The sequence below is a fragment of the Pteropus medius genome, unplaced genomic scaffold (genome assembly GCF_902729225.1).
Source record: "Pteropus medius unplaced genomic scaffold, Ma_sr-lr_union100, whole genome shotgun sequence".
Lineage (NCBI taxonomy): Eukaryota > Metazoa > Chordata > Mammalia > Chiroptera > Pteropodidae > Pteropus > Pteropus medius.
The window spans coordinates 7,514,498-7,534,090 of record NW_024351543.1 but is presented as its reverse complement, the minus strand read 5'-3'; the positions used below and the strand labels follow the sequence as shown (position 1 = coordinate 7,534,090).

Genomic DNA, 19,593 nt, shown 5'->3' with positions numbered 1-19,593 from the left:
AAAAAAAAAAAAAAACCCACTTTGCAGGGTTGAAGTGGAAAAATCAAATAGATATCCTGTCTATAAGATTTGCAAAATCTAGCCTTTCCTGCCTCCCTGCCTTCCACACTTTCAAGGGACATCTGGTACATGATGGAGTCACATTTCTTATCTCTCATTCAGACCTGGGGTGTTCTTGAAGGTCCTGCTTGGCCACTTCCGGCTCCCCGGCTGACCCAGGGGAGGAAGGTTTGGGAAGTTCCTAGGACAGAGCTGCATGGGGATGCGGCATGAGGAAGCTGCTATTCTAGCTTCCCCTGACCCAAGCAGGTGGGAAGGGTGTTGGGCTAAGGGGATGTCCGCTCCTTAAAGGTCTCAGTAAGGAGATAGGGCAGCCTTCTGGGTCCAGTGAGAGGAATCCTTACCCTGCAGGCTGTCCCTGATCCTTTCCCAGCTTCCTGTCCACTCCAGGCCCTGACAGCTGCCTGCCCTGACAGCGAGTGGCACAGCCATGTGATGTCTGTGTGCTCCTCCCACAGGCCACAGAGTGGGCCTCCAACGAGGACACACGCCGCTCCTGCCAAAGCAAAGGGAAGACTGAGGTATGTAGCCTTGGTGGTCTGGAGGCCTGCCTGGCTTGGAGCCAGGAGGAGGCTTTTGGTTTGGGGGATGGAGGGTCATGGTGTGGGCATGAGGCTGCCTGTACAGAGGCCCAGTCTGGATGAGCCAGGGCCTCCTGTGCAGGTGAGGATCAGCTCTGAGCATCTGAGAGGGCAGTGATGCAGTGAGATGGACTGGAAGGGAGGTGTAGGGCATGGGATGTCCACAGACGCAACCTGTACTTTGGAGCACGGTGGAGCTGGGACATAGAAGAGTGCTTTGGAATATGTGTGGTATGGTGGTGTGAGGGAAAGAAACCCAGCACCATGCCTGGAGCGTTTGTCCCTCTATTGCTTCCCTTTCCTGCTTTAGGAGGAGTGTCAGAACTACGTGCGAGTCCTGATTGTCGCTGGCCGGAAAGTGTTCATGTGTGGGACCAATGCCTTTTCCCCAGTATGCTCCAGCAGACAGGTGTGGGGCGCTGTGGGGTGGGGAGTCGTAAGGGGACACCAAGAGGTTCTCTCACCCAGGCACGCAGTCTTGGAGTGGGGTTGCCAAATTTAGCAAACAACGATAACAAAAACCCCCAAACGAGAAAGGATGCCCGTTTACATTTAACTTCAGATAAACAACAAATGATATTTTAGTATAAGGATGTCCCATGCAAGATTTGAAACATCCTTATACTAAAAAAAATATCCGTTGTTCACCGAAATTCAAATTTAACTAGGCCTCCTGTGTTTTGTCAGTCAACCTTACCTTGGAGGGTCCTGACTAGGATGTAAGGGCTAGAGGCAGATGGAGCTCCTGGCACAACCTCCTTCTCCATGGTGGCTACTCCCTCCGAGGGACTGTGGGGTGGGCAGTGAGTAGGGGTCTGGAGAGAGGGAGAGGCCCACAGAGACCAGGGGCCCAGGAGGAAATAGCTCTGGGGTGGAAAGGACAGGTAGCCCCTGGGTCTCAGGGAAAAGTGCCACCCTCTCTCCATCGTCCCCAGGTGGGGAACCTCAGCCGGACCATGGAGAAGATCAACGGCGTGGCCCGCTGCCCCTATGACCCTCGCCACAACTCCACAGCTGTCATCTCCTCCCAGGGGGAGCTCTATGCAGCCACAGTCATCGACTTCTCGGGTCGGGACCCCGCCATCTACCGAAGCCTGGGCAGTGGGCCGCCCCTTCGAACTGCCCAGTATAACTCCAAGTGGCTCAATGGTAAGGGGCACAGCCCCAAGGGTGGAGTTGCCCTGGTTCTGACCCAGCAGCCCACCCTCACCCCCATCAATCCTCCTTCCTGCCCAGTCTTTGAAAAGGCTCACATTCACTTTATCAAGAGGCCCAGAGTGGGGTGTGTGTTTGCCCGAGGACCATCGCATGTCAGAGATAAACTCGGGATGAAATCACAGATGTCCTGAGTACCCAGAACAGATGGAGGGCAAGCTCGAGGGGAGAGAAAGGGTTAGGAATTGATTTGGAGGAAAGGTTACAGGAAAGAAGAGATGGGGGGCGAGTGGTATGAGTTCCCTGCCCCTCGGAGTGAAATCGCTGATTCTCCACAGACTAGCAGTGTGGCCTTCAGCAAGTACTGACCTTTCTGTGCCACAACGTTCTCATGTATGATAAGGAGCTAACTGTATACTTAGTTCATAGGCTGTCAAGAGGATCAGATCCACATAAAGTACTCGAATTAGTGTCTGGTACACAGCGAGTGCTCGGTAATGCACGTTAACTATTATTATAATTGCACTTTGTTCTGGAGGTGGGAACAGGGCTAGTTAGAGCCCCCAGGCCACCAAGCTGGCAGAGAGTTGTCAGATGCCCATCTGAGAAAACGGAGGTAGTTGAGTACTCCCGGCTCTGCACCCTTCCTCCCTGCTGGCCTGATCCACCCCTGGTTTCCCTCTGCCCCTCAGAGCCAAACTTTGTGGCAGCCTACGATATTGGGTTGTTTGCATACTTCTTTCTGCGGGAGAACGCGGTAGAGCATGACTGTGGACGCACGGTGTACTCTCGGGTGGCCCGTGTGTGCAAGAATGACGTGGGGGGCCGCTTCCTGCTGGAGGACACATGGACCACGTTCATGAAGGCACGGCTCAACTGCTCCCGCCCAGGCGAGGTTCCCTTCTACTATAACGAGCTGCAGAGTGCCTTTCACCTGCCTGAACAGGACCTCATCTACGGGGTCTTCACCACCAACGTGTGAGTACCTGCCCTCTGCCACCCCTTCCCTGTGATGCTGGGGACATGCTCTGATCTGGCCCAGCAGCCTTGTGGGCTTGGGCAAGTCCCTCTCTGAGACCTTGTTTCTCTTTCTATAAAATGGGATTGTCGTGCCTTCTGTACTGGGTCATCTGAGGATTTTGTGACTTGCTGTCTCTGCAGTAGTCAGCATTTATTCTGGGTTGCTGGAAGTGCAAACCTAGGCCAGCTAAGAAGAAATAAAAGGAGGTGGATTGTGGCTCCATGAAGAAGAACTTGCTGGTGATGAAAGTGAAATAGCCTGCCTCGGATGAGGGGATGGCAGCCTTGGGAGGGTCTGGTAGCCGCCTATCGGGGAGGTTCAGGGGGCGTTCCTTACTGTCCCTTCCAACCTCAGGACTCCATGATCCTGGTAAACCTAACCAGCAGTCTTCTGGCAATCCTGACTACACTGGAGAACACAGGCGGGGAATTAGAACCGTCTTGTTTCCTAGGTGTAAGGAAGGGTAGCCCTCACAGGGATCATGAGCCCTCCTCCTGCTTCCTCCATCCGTGGCTAAATGGGCGGCAGAGACAAAAACAAAAAAAAAAAAGCATTTGTTATACAGGATGCTATGCAGGGTTTGTAAGAACATCGGAAACACATGAGCCATAGAGACTGCCTACCTTGGGACCCAGGTAGCAGGCATTGGTCGAGGGCCAGCCTAGGTATAAGAAGGCCAGTCTGAGAGGGATGAGGGTAAATCTGGGAAACAGGAACAGAGTGCCCATCCAAGCCAGGAGGTCAGACATGCAGCATAGCTCACATAGACCAGGAGCACAGACCAGACAGCTGGGACTTAGTGACCAGCTTAGCAATCAGCACCAGAAGGTGAGCAAAGGGCAGGAGCCACTGGAGAGGCATTAAGGGGAAATGACGACATTAGTGTAGAATGTAAATAGCTTATGCATCGTGTGCTTTCTCCATGCCAGGTGCTTGTTGGGCAGTGGAGGTGGGGAGTACCAGAGAGCAAGAGCAGACCTGGCTCTGCCCTTGAGCTCACATTCTGGAGAGGGTGGTTTTTACACACACAGTGATAGATAAATGCTATGAAGGGAAAGGGAAGCATGCAGGGAAACAGACTCTAACAGTATGGAGGGGTGGTGATAAGGGAAGGCTTCCTGTAGGAAGCAATGTCCACAGGATGAATAAGAATTAACTAGGGGAAAGGACAGGTCCAGCCTGGGGGAGCAACACATACAAAGCTTTTGGGTCAGAAGAAATAAATGTTTAAGGACCTGAGCCAGACCAGTGTGACAGGAGTCTGGAGGGTGAGGAAGAGAAAGACAGTAGAAAAGGCTGAAGGGCGAGGACAGGGAGGATCATGTCCCGAAAGCCTTGTAGTTTGCTTTATGGGTTTTGATCTTTATCCTAAGAGCAAGAAGCTATTGAAGGGCTTGAAACAGGCCAGAGACTAGCTTGGATGTGCATTTTGAAACACGCACTTTGGCTGCTGTGTGGAGAATGGATTACAGGAGACTAGGTGGGCTGCAGGGAGGCCAGCCAGGAGGACAGTGAGCATCCAGGAGAGACAAGGGGCCTGAGACCAGGAAGATGGGGAGAGAAATGACACATTTGGGAGTGGGACTGAATGCAGAACACAGAACCGCTAGGTGTAGTGGTATCATCTCCGAACTGTTCGCATCAACTCATAGAAATGTCAGGCTCTGTGACTGAAGGGGTCATTCAGGTCATCTGACTCAGGGAGTTGCGGGCTGTGGCATAAATCAGTGATTTGATAAGTTTGGTAACTAGCTCTTTTTTTAAAAAAAAAAGTAAAATAAATGAAACAGAATAGACTGGGATAAAAATACCAGAGTATAATGTATTTAGTAAGGATAAGTATTGTTTCATGAAAATTCATTGCAGATGTGTGTGTGTGCATATATGTGTATTATATTGAGTTGTAATATAAAATATATTTTTTACAGTGGCCATGGATAAAATGTTTAACAACACTGACTTTATTTGACCCTCCCATGGGAGAGGGAAAGGGGATGAGGAAGTAACACAGAGGAACCCACCAGTGCTTCTCATCAGTGGGTCTTGCTTTCCCAGAGGGTTTCCAGAGCATGAGGACTATGCTCCTTCAGTGACACTCCCATCATGAGGAAGGCACCAGGCTCATCATAGGTGCTTAATTGGCTTTGGAGCTGTGCCAGGCCGTGCCTTGACAGCTGGCTGTGGGTTTAAGGAGGGTGACGAGGCCTATTTGAGGGAGGGAGATAGGACAGTATCGGCTATCTCTTGCCTTTCAGAAACAGCATTGCCGCTTCTGCTGTCTGCGCCTTCAACCTCAGTGCCATCTCCCAGGCTTTCAATGGCCCATTTCGCTACCAAGAGAACCCCAGGGCTGCCTGGCTCCCCATCACCAATCCCATCCCCAATTTCCAGGTACAGCTTCTCCTCCTTTCCCCGCTCCACCCACATGACCTTCCCCCAGACTACATGCCACAAGCTGATTCCCAACTGCCTTAGTGCAAACACCAAACCTGTCTCTGCTGGTCTCTGCTCATCTGAGGGGTCTGCAATGGTACCCTAAAAGGGTGGTAACCTCTAAGTCTGCATAGCAAGCAGTGGAGAGTGGGAGGGACATAGAGCAAGGGAGCATGCTCTGAACCATCTCTAAATGTGACCCTCCACCGGGAAGGTGGGACCTCAGCTTTACTAAGTGTAGTGGACCTGGAGAGCAAGCATGAGCTATCTGGCCAGAATTAGACGATTTCAGCTGGAGTTTGCTTGCAGGCTATCCAGCGTGGGTATTAAGCCTGGAGGGTTTCTGAGTGCCAGCAGTGATAGGGTCACTGGGTGCCCTGGGTAGTATGAGCATCCCCAGCACTGCGATGGAGAAGCAGTGCAAGCCATGGAGCAGAAGAAGCTGCTTATGGTGGAGTTTCATATCTACCTAACTTCTGGCCCAGGGCCAGTATGGAGCAGGGAAAGCCCTCAGGATTTGCCCTGACCCAGATATAGCCCTCTCTCTCTGCGACCTTGGGCAAGTCACCCAACCTCCTCTAGTTACTTTTTCTTTATCTGGCATGTAGGGATAATTCCACTGACCTCGTAGATATGCGTGAGGGTTGATCTGCACCTGAAACGGTGCCTAGAAGGTAGTAAGTACTCCATAAATGGTAGTTGCTTTTCAGTTTTGGTTTGGAAGACATAAGAACTTGAGCTGGTAGGATCACAGGAGAGGGAAGGCAGGGTTTGGCTCAACACGAGGGGGCACCTACAGCAACAGCATAAAATCACAGGACATTTGTTATCCACACTCAAATAATCCAGTCCCCTTTGCACTTCCCCTTCTCTTCCCCAGCCCTTGCAGGTTCCTCCTCCCCCATCTTAACAGCCTCAGTTTCCTTAGTTCCCAGAGAAGAGGCAGCTCTTCCTGGAGGGCTTGCAGGGGACCCGGCGGAGTTGGGGGGCGGGGTGGATTGGAGAATCGGAGTCGGCCAGTGGCCACCTGGGTTACAGTGAGGAAGGTGGGGGATAGAGCATCACAGCAGCCCGAGTGGCTGGGCACGTATGACCCTTCTTTCCGCGGTAGTGTGGCACCCTGTCCGAGGTGGGCCCCAATGAGAACCTGACGGAGCGCAGCCTGCAGGATGCTCAGCGCCTGTTCCTGATGAGCGAGGCCGTGCAGCCAGTGACACCTGAGCCTTGTGTCACCCAGGACAGCGTGCGCTTCTCACACCTCGTAGTGGACCTTGTGCAGGCCAAAGACACGCTCTATCACGTGCTCTACATCGGCACCGGTGAGCCGGCCCCGCCCAATCTGAGCTCTGAGTGGGAGGAGGTTGAGGGGCGGGGCTGGCTTCGAGGTTCTGGGCCATTCAAGGCCACCCCATCTGGTCCCTCCAGAGTCAGGGACCATTTTGAAGGCATTGTCCACGACGAGCCGCAGCCTCCGCGGCTGCTACCTGGAAGAGCTGCACGTGCTGCCCCCGGGGCGCCGCGAGCCCCTGCGCAGCCTGCGCATCCTGCACAGCGCTCGCGCGCTCTTCGTGGGGCTGAGCGACGGCGTGCTGCGCCTCCCGCTGGAGAGGTGCACCGCCTACCGGAGCCAAGGGTAAGCCGTTCGGAGGGCGGGCCTTCAAGGCTTATCTCCGCCAATCGCGCTTGGGAGGTGGTGCTTAAGAGGAGGCACTGTGGACCTGGGGTGGCATCCTGGCACAGTTTCCAGCTGTGTGCCTTTGGACTAGTCACTTAATCTCTCTGAACCTTGGTTTCTTCCTCACAAAACCTCTTCAAGGTTTTTGTGACGATTAACTGGAATAATCTGCATAAAACACTTATCACTTTCTGGGGAAAGGATATATTTAGCAAAGGATGTCGTGGATGTTATCCCTGTTGTCAGCCCCATGGTTAGGGCCTATGGGCCATTCCAGCGCATTTGATTTCTTCTCAGTCCCTTCTGTTCAGAGAGTGGTCTTTATCTTTGGAGACACAGCACTTGTTGCCCCTCCCCCCATCTTTGCTCCTCTTCCTTTCTTCCTTCCTTAGAAGATGCAGAGAGGCCTGGCTTGGTTGGGTGGAGGTGACGAACCATGTGGAGATGTTAGATTCCCTTCCCAACTGCTTCCGAGATCACTTCTGCATACCTTAGCTTCAAGTGGCTTCACAAATTTGACAACAGTGAAACTGGCATTTAAGGGGGAAACGAAAGCTTATTCCAATGCCAAAGGGAAATGTAGCTCAGACTCTGACCATGTGGGCCTCCTCCAAGCTGCACCTCCTCATTCTTGAGCTAATCAAAAGCTGCCTTTAGCTGGCATAGTCACAACCACATGGACTCCTGTGGCCTCTGTACCACAGAGAACTCCTGGCTGTGCCCATCTGTACTTGAGAGTTGGGAGGAGAATGGTATCCATGCTGCCGAGAGTGGTTCTCCAGCCCCAGTAGGGTGTGCTGGGAGCTGGGCAGAGGCCTGGAGGGCAGGGTAAGAGGCTGGGTGGTCTTGATATGGCAGCCAGGGAGAGGTGGGGAGGACAGTGGGCAGACACTCAAGCTCTCATCAGCCCCAACACATGACTCTATCAGCAAAACACCAAATATTCACTCAGCCCTACCATGCTCAGAGCACTTCGCAGGGCTGTCAGTGTAAGAGGAGGGAGGCACGATGAAATAGGCCTAGAACATTCTCATTTCCCTGAGAGCTCTGGGTGCGTGGTCAGGGAGAGACACATTGGCCTGTATCTGATGTGTGAGCAGAGACAGGGGCATAGCGGGAGGGACTCGATTGTTGGAATTAGACACACCTGGGGTTCTGTCTCAACTCCACCATCTACCAGCTATACGATCTTGAGCAAGTTACTTAACTTTTTGAGCTTCAGCTTTCTACATGGGAAATTCTGATAGAGCCAATGATATTTCATTTTGGCTGAGTCATTGTAAGGACTGGGAATAATATTCATGAAGTGCCTGGTTCAGCGAGTCATAAGCGATGTTGTCTTGTCCTTATTCCTTTTTTAACCTCCACAAATGCATTTAAGGGCCCTCCAGCCTCCCGGGCTCTCTGGAGTCTAGAATCTGTAACCTTGGATACAGAGAGCACTGCCTGGCGATGAATCACAGATTACCTACTGATGCATTCCTCCAGTTTAATAACCTTGTGTTATTAAACTTTCACATATGCCTTCTTCATTAAGAGGGTGTAAATCCTAGAAGGCGAACTTAGTGTCCCAGTAGTTTTTATATTCCATCAGGGGCCACGCCAAGCCCAAGGCACAAAGCAGCTTTCTACATATGATTGATTCTTCTTCAGTTAATTGATGATTGGGCCTAAGAGGAGGTTGGTGCAGGGGAGGACTGAGGAATGGGACTGGAAGTGGATTAAGGCCAACTGAGAATGCCAAGGAAGGATTTTGATTTGAATTCTGTGACTGTGGATGCCGAAGTGGTCTTTGAGTAGAGCAACAGGCAGCATGAATAGGTGTTTTACAAAGATCAATCAGACAGTTGTGGGCCCCACTGTCGTAAAGCAGATGGTCAACCAGCATGAGCAAGCGTGGCTCTAGCCAGATATGATGTAGTGGGGTCTACAGTGGAAGGAGAGGAAGCAAGAGGGCAGGACATGTCCCCATTCACATGGCGCTGCACAAGAGGGGACAAGGAGTTTGCATAGTGTGGCCATTTGGGACAGTAAGGTAAAAAGAGGTCAGTTTTGGAGTCTGAAACTTTCATCCCACTTGGCTTCCTGAGTTTGAGATAAGAGCCCTTGATGAGTACAATGAAAACCCTGCCATAAAGCTATAGACGGATGTGAAAATGTAAAATATGATGTCTCATTATTGCAATGTTAGTAAAATGATCAGAGTAAACCCATGCAGCCACCAAGCTGTGTATTCCAGAGTCCTGGAGTCAACTGCCTATCATACAATATCAGAATTTGTGCTATTGTGGGGTGGGTGGTCACGGGGTTTTATTGTGTCCTAAGATAGGCATTTCATGCTTTTTTCCTCACTCCTTCTAAAGCTGGCAAGAGCGTGAGGGTGGATAAGCAGAGCCCCTTTGGGCCCTCTCCTCTGTCCAAGATCCAGGGGCTTATCTCCAGGCCCCTCTTTTCACTCAGGCAAATCTCAGCATGCCCAGGACTTGGCCAGAGAGAGACCAGGGCTCCCAGAAGGAGATGCAGAGGGAATGAATCCTGACTGGCTCTAGAAAGCAGATGTTTTATGCCTGAAAAGCCTCCTTCCAGCATGCCTTTCGGGACGCATCAAAGTGTTGGGGGGTCCCCTCTACACCAGCTCACTCAAGAGGAAGACTCAAGAGTATCTCCGTGCAACTTCTCTCCCTAGCAGGGGGCTTTGGGCTGCCTCTGCTGCTATCTTACGTAATGGCCACTTGCTCCCAAGCTCCTGGTACACCATTTCTACCCTAGACAGCTCCCATTTAGAGACTTGCTACATGCTTGCTTGCAACTTCCACCATCCATCTATGTCCTGCCTCTGAGCCCATGGAATGAACCTGTTCCCTTCTGTAATGGCTGCTTGAGACATTGCAGTAAAAAAGACATGGTGATATATTATTGGTCTGATGGCTGCTTTAATGAAAGAAACTCTAAACTGCCCACTCCTACTATCAGAGACACACTTTAACTCTTCCCTGCCCTGTAAGCTACGGAGAAGCCTTTGGCAAAAGCAGCGAATGTGGGCAAGAGAGCTCAGGCACTGGCTGCAGGGAAGTCCTTCAGGCCCCCTCAGGCGGTCATGGCCAGGGCAGGGCTGGCTTGTATTTGGAATAGGAGAGGGTGAGGGAGCCTGATTGGGTGTGGAGGGCCTGGGGTCAGCATCTATTCTGCGGTTTTTCTTCTCTCTTTTCTTATTGTTATGGGTTGGAGAGACAAGGCACTTCATTTCTTTGCTTGGGACATTGACAACAGTGGCTTTGAAATAGCAGGTCTCAAACATGCTATTCATTAGAATCACCTGGGGAGTGCTTCAAAGAGTCCAGTGCCTGGGCCTACTCCAGCCCAAAGGCCCAGGTAAAGGCAGATTTTTTGTTCTGTTTGCTTAAGCGTTTTTAAAAGATCCCCAGGAGATTCTAATTTGCAGTCAAGATTGGAAACAACTGTTTTAGAACTGGCCCGGCCCTAGATGAAAGAAGTAGCATGAGGCAAAATTCATTCCTACAGAATCTTCTGCTTTTATCTTGTATAAACTGATTCAACTTTTCTGCTCATATCCATTTTCTCTACTGACAGACATTTATTTTTTATGGGTAGAACCTTATTAATATTATTATTTATCACTAGTCATGGCTAATTCTTTTTAAAATTTAACATATGTTGCTTAAAAAGAGCACTATCAGCTGCTTCTAGAATCTGGTACCCCTTTCTGAGAGCTGAGGGAAATACACTCGGGAGTGAGCTTTACTGAGTTCTGATTGGTTGAATTTGCTAGCAGCCAATTTCGTTCAAATGTTAGCTAATGAACAGAATCTCAAAACCACAGATTGCTGGGGCTGCGTTTGCACGTGTATTATATTTCACCCTATGATGTCTAATTTGATGCATTTTGTTGGTGAAACACTCTCAAACTGAATCACTGATCCCAGATGAAAAACATGAGCTTACTTATACTCCACAACTTACACAAATTATCCTTCAGTGAATAAAGTGGAAAACAGATTCTTGAGCACCAGATGAGTGTTCTGGATTCCCTCATGGGCCAGAGTATGTTTACTGGGGTCCAGCGAGGCCCTTAGCCACTGAAGCCCCAAGCATTGTCTCCCTTGTATGAGGTCATAGGTTGCCCGAGCAGGGAATAGCATTGTCTTCTTCACCCTTCTCTGACAAGGGGAAGCCCCACCCTCCTCTCCCTAAGATTTCTCATAAAACCTCTTTTTCTCTGGATCCTGGACGGGAGACACGGTGGTCTGTTGAACTCACTGAAAATAAAGAACTCACCTGACAGCTGACCCTCTCTGAAGCTTCAAGAGAAAAGAAAGATTCTATCCTGGAGACATCAGAAAGGGCAACCCTTTGACTCTTTTGTGTATCCCTTTGACCAGTGAAACTCTCTCCCCAGACTCATATCATGGCATATATTTCCCACTCTCTTTGCACCTCCTTTACCCAAAGCCTCTTCTGCTTTCTAACCTCCAGTTTTGGCCCCAGTTCTCAGCACTCTCTCTCCAGCAGGCTCACTGCTGTGGAGCCGCAAGCCTGGACAGGGGGTGGAAGTTGGGTAAAGGAGGCAGAAGGGACTCAGAGTATGTATTCCCTGGGGTTGGCAGTGAGCTCTCTGGGTGTTGGAGGAAACTTCCTTCAGGCTCCCGCATTTAAATTTTATTTACTTAGCAATAGACAACAAATCCATAATTCCCATACTCTTTCTCCTCCTTGAAGTCTTACTAGTAGAGATTCATTCTGTTGTTGTTAAAAATGGTAAAGGATACAATGAATAAGTCAAAAAGAAAAAGAGAAGAGAGAAGCCCTAGAATATAAGTAGAAGTATCTGGGATATGCATCAGTGTGGGGACATTACCTTTTCTGAGTCACTGCAGATAGACCAGTCCTGAGGGCCCAGGACGGGGGACAGGGGATGTGACCCCTCCCTTGTCAGCCTGAGCTAGTGATGCTAACAGTTTGGTTTCAGGTTCCTGCCACTGAGCACACAAGCACGTGGATAACCTAAGTGACCCTGTGCCTGGGTTTCCAGGCCTGGGCGCATGTTCCTTCAGTGTGTGAAGTCAGACACACCCTCTAACTGGGAGGCAGGAATATGAGGGGAAAACATGGTCAGGAAGTCTAGATTCTACCACCATCGCTGCCATGTACAATTTGTAGGATTTGGGGAAACTCCTCTTCCCTTTTCTGTGACTGTTTCTTCCTCTGTACAACAAAAATTTCATATTGTGGATCCCAGTGATGCTCAAACTGGCTCCCATTAGGATCACCTAAGAGTTTTTAAAAACTTCACCATGCCCAGAGATTCTTGTCTGGGGTGGGCCTAGGTATAAGTATTTTTTAGAAACTCCTTTAGTGTTATAATGTGCAGCCAGGTCATCTTCTGTGATCCTTTCCATCGTGTTTTCTGACTCTATCATCACAGCATCTGACAGAGAGGTATCAGCTCTTTGGATTTCTGTTCACCACCTCTTCTCCTGTGGCCTTGGATGAGGAGTGTGGGACATCCCAGACTGGGGAAGGCAAGGTTACATGTGTGGGCTCTGGAGGGCAAGGGTTTGAGCCCTTGGTCAGCTCTCTGGGTTTCCTCCATATCACATGGGGATTATAAGAGGACCTTCCTCATTGGGCTGTTGTATTAAATTATTTTATTCTTGCAAAGCATTTAAAATGATGCCTGGCACAGTATAAGTGTTCGTTGAACTTATTATTGTGGAGGGCAATTGGATGGAAAGGGGTGCCTAGCGGGGAGTGGCCAGGTGTGTTCTTGGGATGCAGGTGAGGCTGGGAGGCCAGTGGGCTTGAGTCTCAGGACCTCTGTCTGGCAGGGCATGCCTGGGGGCACGGGACCCATACTGCGGCTGGGACGGGAAGCAGCAACGTTGCAGCACGCTGGAGGACAGCTCCAACATGAGCCTCTGGACCCAGAACATCACAGCATGTCCTGTGAGAACCCCTCTGTGTCCCCCACTCAGGACCTCTATACCCAATTCAGGCTGTGACTCCCCATCAGTATTCCCATATCCCCTGGGACCTAATGCCTTCCCTACCCCTGCGTTATGTAACTGGGCCCTGCGCCGGGTGTTTGCCTGCAGGTGCGGAATGTGACTCGGGATGGGGGCTTCGGCCCGTGGTCACCATGGCAACCATGTGAGCACTTAGATGGGGACAACTCAGGCTCTTGCTTGTGTCGGGCCCGAGCCTGTGATTCCCCCCGACCCCGCTGCGGTGGCCGCGACTGCCTGGGGCCAGCCATCCACATCGCCAACTGTTCCAGGTGTGTGAGGATACAGAGCTTGCACAGCAGCTACCTTGGACCTGAGTGGGGAATCCCCAGCCAGGTGTTTGCACTAAGGGACAGAAACCACTTTAGGGTGGCAAGAGCCTGGACAGGAAACATGAGCTCTGGGGGAGTTTCCACTCTAATGTGAGATAAGTGTTGCCTTGTGGGGGCTCTTGATACAAAGAAGAAGGATGAACAGGCATTGGAATCACCCCTAGACAGACCTTAGCATTAATAAGCCTTACTGTCCCAAATACCAGGGACAGCATGGGATGATAATGAGGCAGGCAGACCTGTGCCCATCCTGGATTGCCACTCTCTGGAGGTAGGACCTTGGTCAAGCCGCCTAATCACTCCGAGCTTCTCTAAGTGAGGGTTGCAGTCCCCACCAGAGGGTTGTTGGTAGGGTTAAATGAGATAATGTGTATAAAGTGCTTGCACACTGCCTAATACCTGGGGACTCCTCAAAGTGGTTATAACAACTAACCTACAACTCTGGACACTCTTAAAATAACTTAATTCTATATAAATTTATTAATTTAACTGTCACGACAAACTCAATCATTATCCTTACTTTAAAGATAATAGTACGATGAGGCACAGAGAATTTCAGTAACTTGCCCAGGCTTATCCAGCCAGTAAATGGTAGAGCGAACATTTGAAAATAGGAGTCAAAGTAGACAAGAGTGAGTGCTATCTGAGGTTGGAGCAAGGCATGTGCAGTGGTAGAAGAGGGGAGAGAGCATGGATTTGACTGCAAGGGTTGAAAGGAAGGTTGTAGATTGGAAAGGCGACTGGGGCCTTCTCTAGAGAATGTGTCTTTTCCCTCTGTGAGTAGAGGCCATGTTCTATGTCTGTACTTTTAGTCCTGAGCACAGCCCCATACATGCAAGAAAGCTCTCAATATATGTTAAAGAATGAATGAACAAATGAACGAATGAGATGTCTGCCTGAAATGGCCTGGTTAGGAGCTAATATTTTCTGTGTCACTGTCTGGCACTTCTTGACAACAACAAAATCCATCTGCCCAGATGTAGACTAGATCTGAGAAGCTAGGGCTCAGAAGTCATCTGTTTGTCCCCTCCGACCCCACCAGGAATGGGGCGTGGACCGCGTGGTCGTCGTGGGCCCTGTGCAGCACGACCTGTGGGATGGGATTCCAGGTCCGCCAGCGAAGTTGCAGCAACCCTGCTCCCCGCCACGGGGGCCGCATCTGCGTGGGCAAGAGTCGGGAGGAGCGGTGAGCTAGGCTGTGGCTGGGGATTTCTAAGACAGAGAGAAGCTAGCTAGTCCTGAGGTCCCAGAAAGTGACCAGTATTTTTCTGGGTGATCCAATGGACTCTCATCCTTCCCAGTTGCATTCCCAGTGGGCTCTCATTAAGGGAAGAGGGTGTCTGCTCCCTAGAACGATGATCTCCCTCCCTTCATACCCCTCAGGTTCTGTAACGAAAACACGCCTTGCCCGGTGCCTATCTTCTGGGCATCCTGGGGCTCCTGGAATAAGTGCAGCAGCAACTGTGGGGGCGGCGTGCAATCGCGGCGTCGGGCCTGTGAGAACGGCAACTCCTGCCCTGGCTGCAGCGTGGTGAGGGCGCGGGCTGAACGCGGGCGGGACCGGGTCTCCGGACCTGTAGCCAAGGGGAGGGCAGGCCGGGCCAGATCTGGAGGCTGCGATGCTATGCAACAGCCCACCTCCCATCCCGAAGGAGTTCAAGACCTGCAACCCCGAGGGCTGCCCCGAAGTGCGGCGCAACACACCGTGGACGCCGTGGCTGCCGGTGAACGTGACTCAGGGCGGGGCGCGACAGGAGCAGCGATTCCGCTTCACGTGCCGCGCGCCCCTGCCCGACCCCCACGGCCTGCAGTTTGGCAGGAGGAGGATGGAGACCCGAACTTGCCCTGCGGACGGCTCCGGAACCTGCGACACCGACGGTACAGTCTCACGCCTTCACCACCCGCCACCCTCCCTCCCAGGCCCAGAGCGATGGGGCAAGGGAGGGGGTGGCCGGGAGCGGGAGCTCAGGTTGGGCGCAACACAGGGTTTGGAAGAAGCCCTTGTCACTGAGGCCAGTCCCCCCACCCCCAGCCCTGGTGGAGGATCTCTTGCGCAGCGGGGGCACCGGCCCGCACACGGTGAGCGGGGGCTGGGCAGCCTGGGGCCCGTGGTCGTCCTGCTCCCGGGACTGTGAGCTGGGCTTCCGCGTCCGCAAGAGGACATGCACGAACCCCGAGCCGCGCAACGGGGGTCTGCCCTGCGTGGGCGACGCCGCCGAGTACCAGGACTGCAACCCCCAGGCTTGTCCAGGTAACCTAGCCCTAAGGGATCTTGGCCCAGGGAAACCTCAGCCTAGGGAAATCTCCGCCCAGAGAACCCCCTACTGGGAGACCCTCAGGTCTACCCAGAATACGCTTTATGCTCAGGTGACCTCTTCTCCCTGCCAACTCTGTATAAGGGGCCCCCAGAGCAATACCTTGCCCTGAACATGGACACAGCAGCTACACCACGGAGCAGGGCCTTTCCTCCCGCTCTCTGTCACTTTTTTCTCTCTAGTGAGTTTAGCCAGTTTTGAGGTGGTTTTCCATGACTCCTCTGCAGCCTGTATTTCCCTCCTATCACCCTGAAGGGGAAGGCCACTCCCTAAGACTGAGCTATGAGGGGCGGGGAGGGAGGGCATTGAGGTCAGTGTGGCCCAGGACAGAGTGGCCTTGCCTGGGATGGGGTAGAAGACTGTCTCTGGCCCTGCCTGCACTGCAGACCCCCTCACATATCCCATCCCCTTGCAGTACGTGGTGCTTGGTCCTGCTGGACCTCCTGGTCCACATGCTCAGCCTCCTGTGGTGGTGGCCATTATCAACGCACCCGTTCTTGCACCAGCCCCGCGCCCTCCCCAGGCGAGGACATCTGTCTGGGGCTGCACACAGAGGAGGCACTGTGTGCCACGCAAGCCTGCCCAGGTACTGAGTACATCTGGCTGGGGCTGGGGAGCACCTTGGAATTCTCCAATCCCCACCAGAGGGTCCCGGGCAGTTAACCTCGTCCCAACCCACAACCCACAGAAGGCTGGTCGCCGTGGTCTGAGTGGAGTGCATGCACTGAAGATGGAGCCCAGACCCGCAGCCGGCGCTGTGAGGAGCTGGTCCCAGGGCCCAACCCCTGTGCTGGAAACAGCAGCCAGAGCCGCCCCTGCCCCTACAATGAGATTCCCGGTAGGTCCTCAAGCCAGAACCTTCACAGCAGCCCTTCCCACTGAGCCCCCAACTCCCTTCCCCTTCTGAAGTTGTATCATGGGAGGTACAGGATGAAACACCAGGCACACCCACTTGGGGCCTCATGTAGTGAATGGGCTACCCTTCTTAGAGGTAGGGTCTGCGTGGGACAGAGGGAAATGACACCCCACAGGCCCATTCCACAGCTCTGTGCTGACCCAGGGGTCCTCCCAGAGACACACCTAGCCCCAGAGGGACCCCTCCCCTCTCCTCCCTGCCCCAACACCCTCCCCACTTGTCTTTCTTGCAGTGATCCTGCCTGCCTCCAGTGTGGAGGAGGCCACCGGCTGTGGAGGTAAAAGGAACCTGCCCTTCCCTCATGACACTGTCTTTCTATCCCTCCTCCTCAAGGAGGAGACCCCCCGCTACTACGAAATCTGGAGTCTCTCCACCTCCTACTCCAGACAGACAAACCTCGTGGAGGTTCCCCAGTACTTTAGACCATGTGGAGGGGGCTCTGGGCAGTTCCATCCATGCCCCCGACTTAGGAGGCAGTCATCGGGTATATAATCAACAAGAGTCACCTGACTCCACATCCTCTGGTTGCCTCCTCTGACCCAAGCTAGAGGTAGCCCTGTGACAGAGGCCCCTGGTTAGGGGCTGCCCTGCCTCCCTATTTCCATTGTCTCTGGTCTCAAAGCCCCTTCCTCTGTGTCTCAGAGCCTCCTTTTGGGAGGCAGTCAGGAGGCTTTCCTCTGCACAGTGGCCCTTTCCTTACCGCTTGCCCTTCTCTCTCCCAGGGTTCAGTCTCATCCACTTGGTGGCTACGGGCATCTCCTGCTTCCTGGGCTCTGGGCTGCTGACCTTGGCAGTGTACCTGTCCTGCCAGCACTGCCAGCGCCAGTCCCAGGAGTCCACACTCGTCCATCCTGCCACCCCCAACCACCTGCACTACAAGGGTGGGGGCACCCCCAAGAATGAGAAGTACACACCCATGGAGTTCAAGGTGAGAGCCCTTCTGTAGAAATGGAGAGCAGGGTGACGGGTGGATTGGTTCTGGCCCTAAGCGGGGCATACTGGGCTGGGTACTCGGGAGGAAGCAGTGGTGTTGTGAACAGAACACTGTCAGCAGTTAGAATATTCTTTCATTGCCTGGCTCCTGATCTCCTTGCCCTGGCCTGTCCCCTCTCCCCATCTCTCCGTTCACCCTTTCTTCTCTGGTTTCTTCCCTCTCCCAGACTCTGAACAAGAATAACCTGATCCCTGATGACAAAGCCAGCTTCTACCCGTTGCAGCAGACCAATGTGTACACGACCACGTACTACCCCAGCCCACTCAACAAACACAGCTTCCGGCCTGAGGCATCACCTGGACAACGGTGCTTCCCCAACAGCTGATACCACTGTCTCGAGGACTTGGGCTCCTTGCCTTCCTAAGGCACAGAGCAGGTGGAGATGGGACCATAGAGCCAGTTTGGTTTTCTCCTTCTGCACTTGGCCAAGAACTTGCTGCCTTGCCTTGTGGGGGTCCTATCCGGCTTCAAAGAGCTCTGGCTGGCGGTGACCATGGGGGAGAGGGCTGGCTTCAGGCTGGCACATGGCTGCAGTTCCTAGCTCAGCCTAGGTCTCTTCATGGCCTCCTTTCAACTCACCATCATGCTAACCTTCCCTGCCATGTCTGGGCTATGGACCTACTGGGCATGTGAGGAATTGGACAATGGAGATGGCAGGAAAGCAGGCTTTTACGTTTGGGTGGGAAACAACAACTGTGTGGCCATCATGGGCCAAGTCTGCTTCTCTCTGACTGGCCCCAGGAAGGGCCTGAGCTACATTCTGATTATCTCTGAAAAGAACTAATCAGATGGCCCCAGAAGCTCTGGATTCTTTGCCCAGGGCTGGGCCATTGTGGTGCTCCCCCAGTGTGACAGAGGGACCAAGACCAAACTAGGTTCTCCACCTGTACCTAGCTGTGTGTACTTTGCCCAGGGACATCCCTCTAGTCAGAGACAGTAAGGGCTGGGGGACTGAAGACTGATCTTTGCTGAGAAGCCCTTTAATCTGGGCTGGCACAGGCCTCAGACTTGCCTCCAGAATGCACGAAGGGTGACCCAGAAGAAAGAGAGGCAGGAGCCCAGCCTCTGTGCCACTATGGAGACTGTCTTCCAGTTGCTGCTCAAAAGAGCTGTTGGCTGAGACCTGCTTGGGAGCCTCTGCTGGCCCCTCATCTGTTCAGGAACACATACACACACAATCACAACCTGCTACAGCAACAAAAAGGATGTTGGGCTGTGGCATTATTAATTAAAGATGATATCCAGTCTCCAAATGTAACTTTGTCTTCGTGCATGTGCGCGTGGGCTCCTCTTGGCATGGTCTAGTCAATCACAGCAATGCACTGGGGTGACCGATGGTCTTCTCAGGGTGGAGGAAATGACCCGAGTAGAATTTGACCTTAATAGAGGATATACTTCCATTCGTGAGTCTATGTTTATACACACATGTCGCCCTAAACCCTTTTTGGAAAAGAGATGAAGGACAAGCAAGTCCGAAAGTAGGAGCACAAAGTACACCAAAGACAACACAACAGGAGAGATTTCTGCCTGCTCCCTTAGCGGCTCTTCCAGGCAACAGCTCCAGAGGGGGAATGTGTAAATCCAGCAGGGGAGTGTTGATGAGGGTTTGTTTGTTTTTTTTTTTTTAAATGAGGTTTTTACAATGCTGAGTTTAATAAAATCAAAATTGACTGAGAAATGAGTAAACCTGTGAGGTGGAGGAAGCCCAATACGGTTTTTGCTGGATTAAATAAAAATAACCTTGAAGCCTCAGCCCACCAAGTCAATGCTGTTATTTGGGATAAGAATGATGGACATGTTAAATTTAGAGAGCAATTTCCTGACTTAATTGGCTGGATCAATTCTCATAAGATTCCCAGCAAAGTCCACTTGTAGGTCAAGCTATAAGGCCTGTGATCCTAGTGGTAGAGAAGGAGGAAAAGAGTATTTCTGGATCCCATGTCCTGGAAATCCCATGTCCTGAAATAGCAGTGTCCTCAGGCCAACATGGAATCCAGTCAGAGAGAGCTCGGGATTCATAGGAATATTTCTGCAGCTTTGGAATTTCTCACTGGGTTCCTGTTAGCCACACAAGTCCAGCGCTTGTAG

General features: G+C 52.1%; 1 protein-coding gene across 3 annotated transcripts in view; it reads left to right on the top strand.

The window, feature by feature from the left end:
• The window catches only part of SEMA5B (semaphorin 5B), a 113,391-nt gene extending 94,134 nt beyond the window's left edge, over nt 1-19,257 (top strand). Inside the window, exons 5-22 of one of the 3 annotated variants that reach the window (XM_039843207.1) lie at nt 519-581; nt 952-1,050; nt 1,577-1,790; nt 2,489-2,774; nt 5,073-5,208; nt 6,362-6,569; nt 6,676-6,883; nt 12,772-12,889; nt 13,039-13,220; nt 14,323-14,466; nt 14,664-14,811; nt 14,933-15,158; nt 15,313-15,531; nt 16,011-16,181; nt 16,284-16,433; nt 16,744-16,788; nt 17,234-17,439; nt 17,672-19,257. In XM_039843207.1, coding sequence (XP_039699141.1) covers nt 519-581; nt 952-1,050; nt 1,577-1,790; nt 2,489-2,774; nt 5,073-5,208; nt 6,362-6,569; nt 6,676-6,883; nt 12,772-12,889; nt 13,039-13,220; nt 14,323-14,466; nt 14,664-14,811; nt 14,933-15,158; nt 15,313-15,531; nt 16,011-16,181; nt 16,284-16,433; nt 16,744-16,788; nt 17,234-17,439; nt 17,672-17,830 — 2,982 coding nt within the window. In that variant the 3' untranslated portion in view covers nt 17,831-19,257. The remainder of the gene's footprint in view (nt 1-518; nt 582-951; nt 1,051-1,576; nt 1,791-2,488; nt 2,775-5,072; nt 5,209-6,361; nt 6,570-6,675; nt 6,884-12,771; nt 12,890-13,038; nt 13,221-14,322; nt 14,467-14,663; nt 14,812-14,932; nt 15,159-15,312; nt 15,532-16,010; nt 16,182-16,283; nt 16,434-16,743; nt 16,789-17,233; nt 17,440-17,671) is intronic. The other 2 variants (XM_039843206.1, XM_039843205.1) reach the window with 2 other exon arrangements.
• Nucleotides 19,258-19,593: the final 336 nt, after the last annotated feature.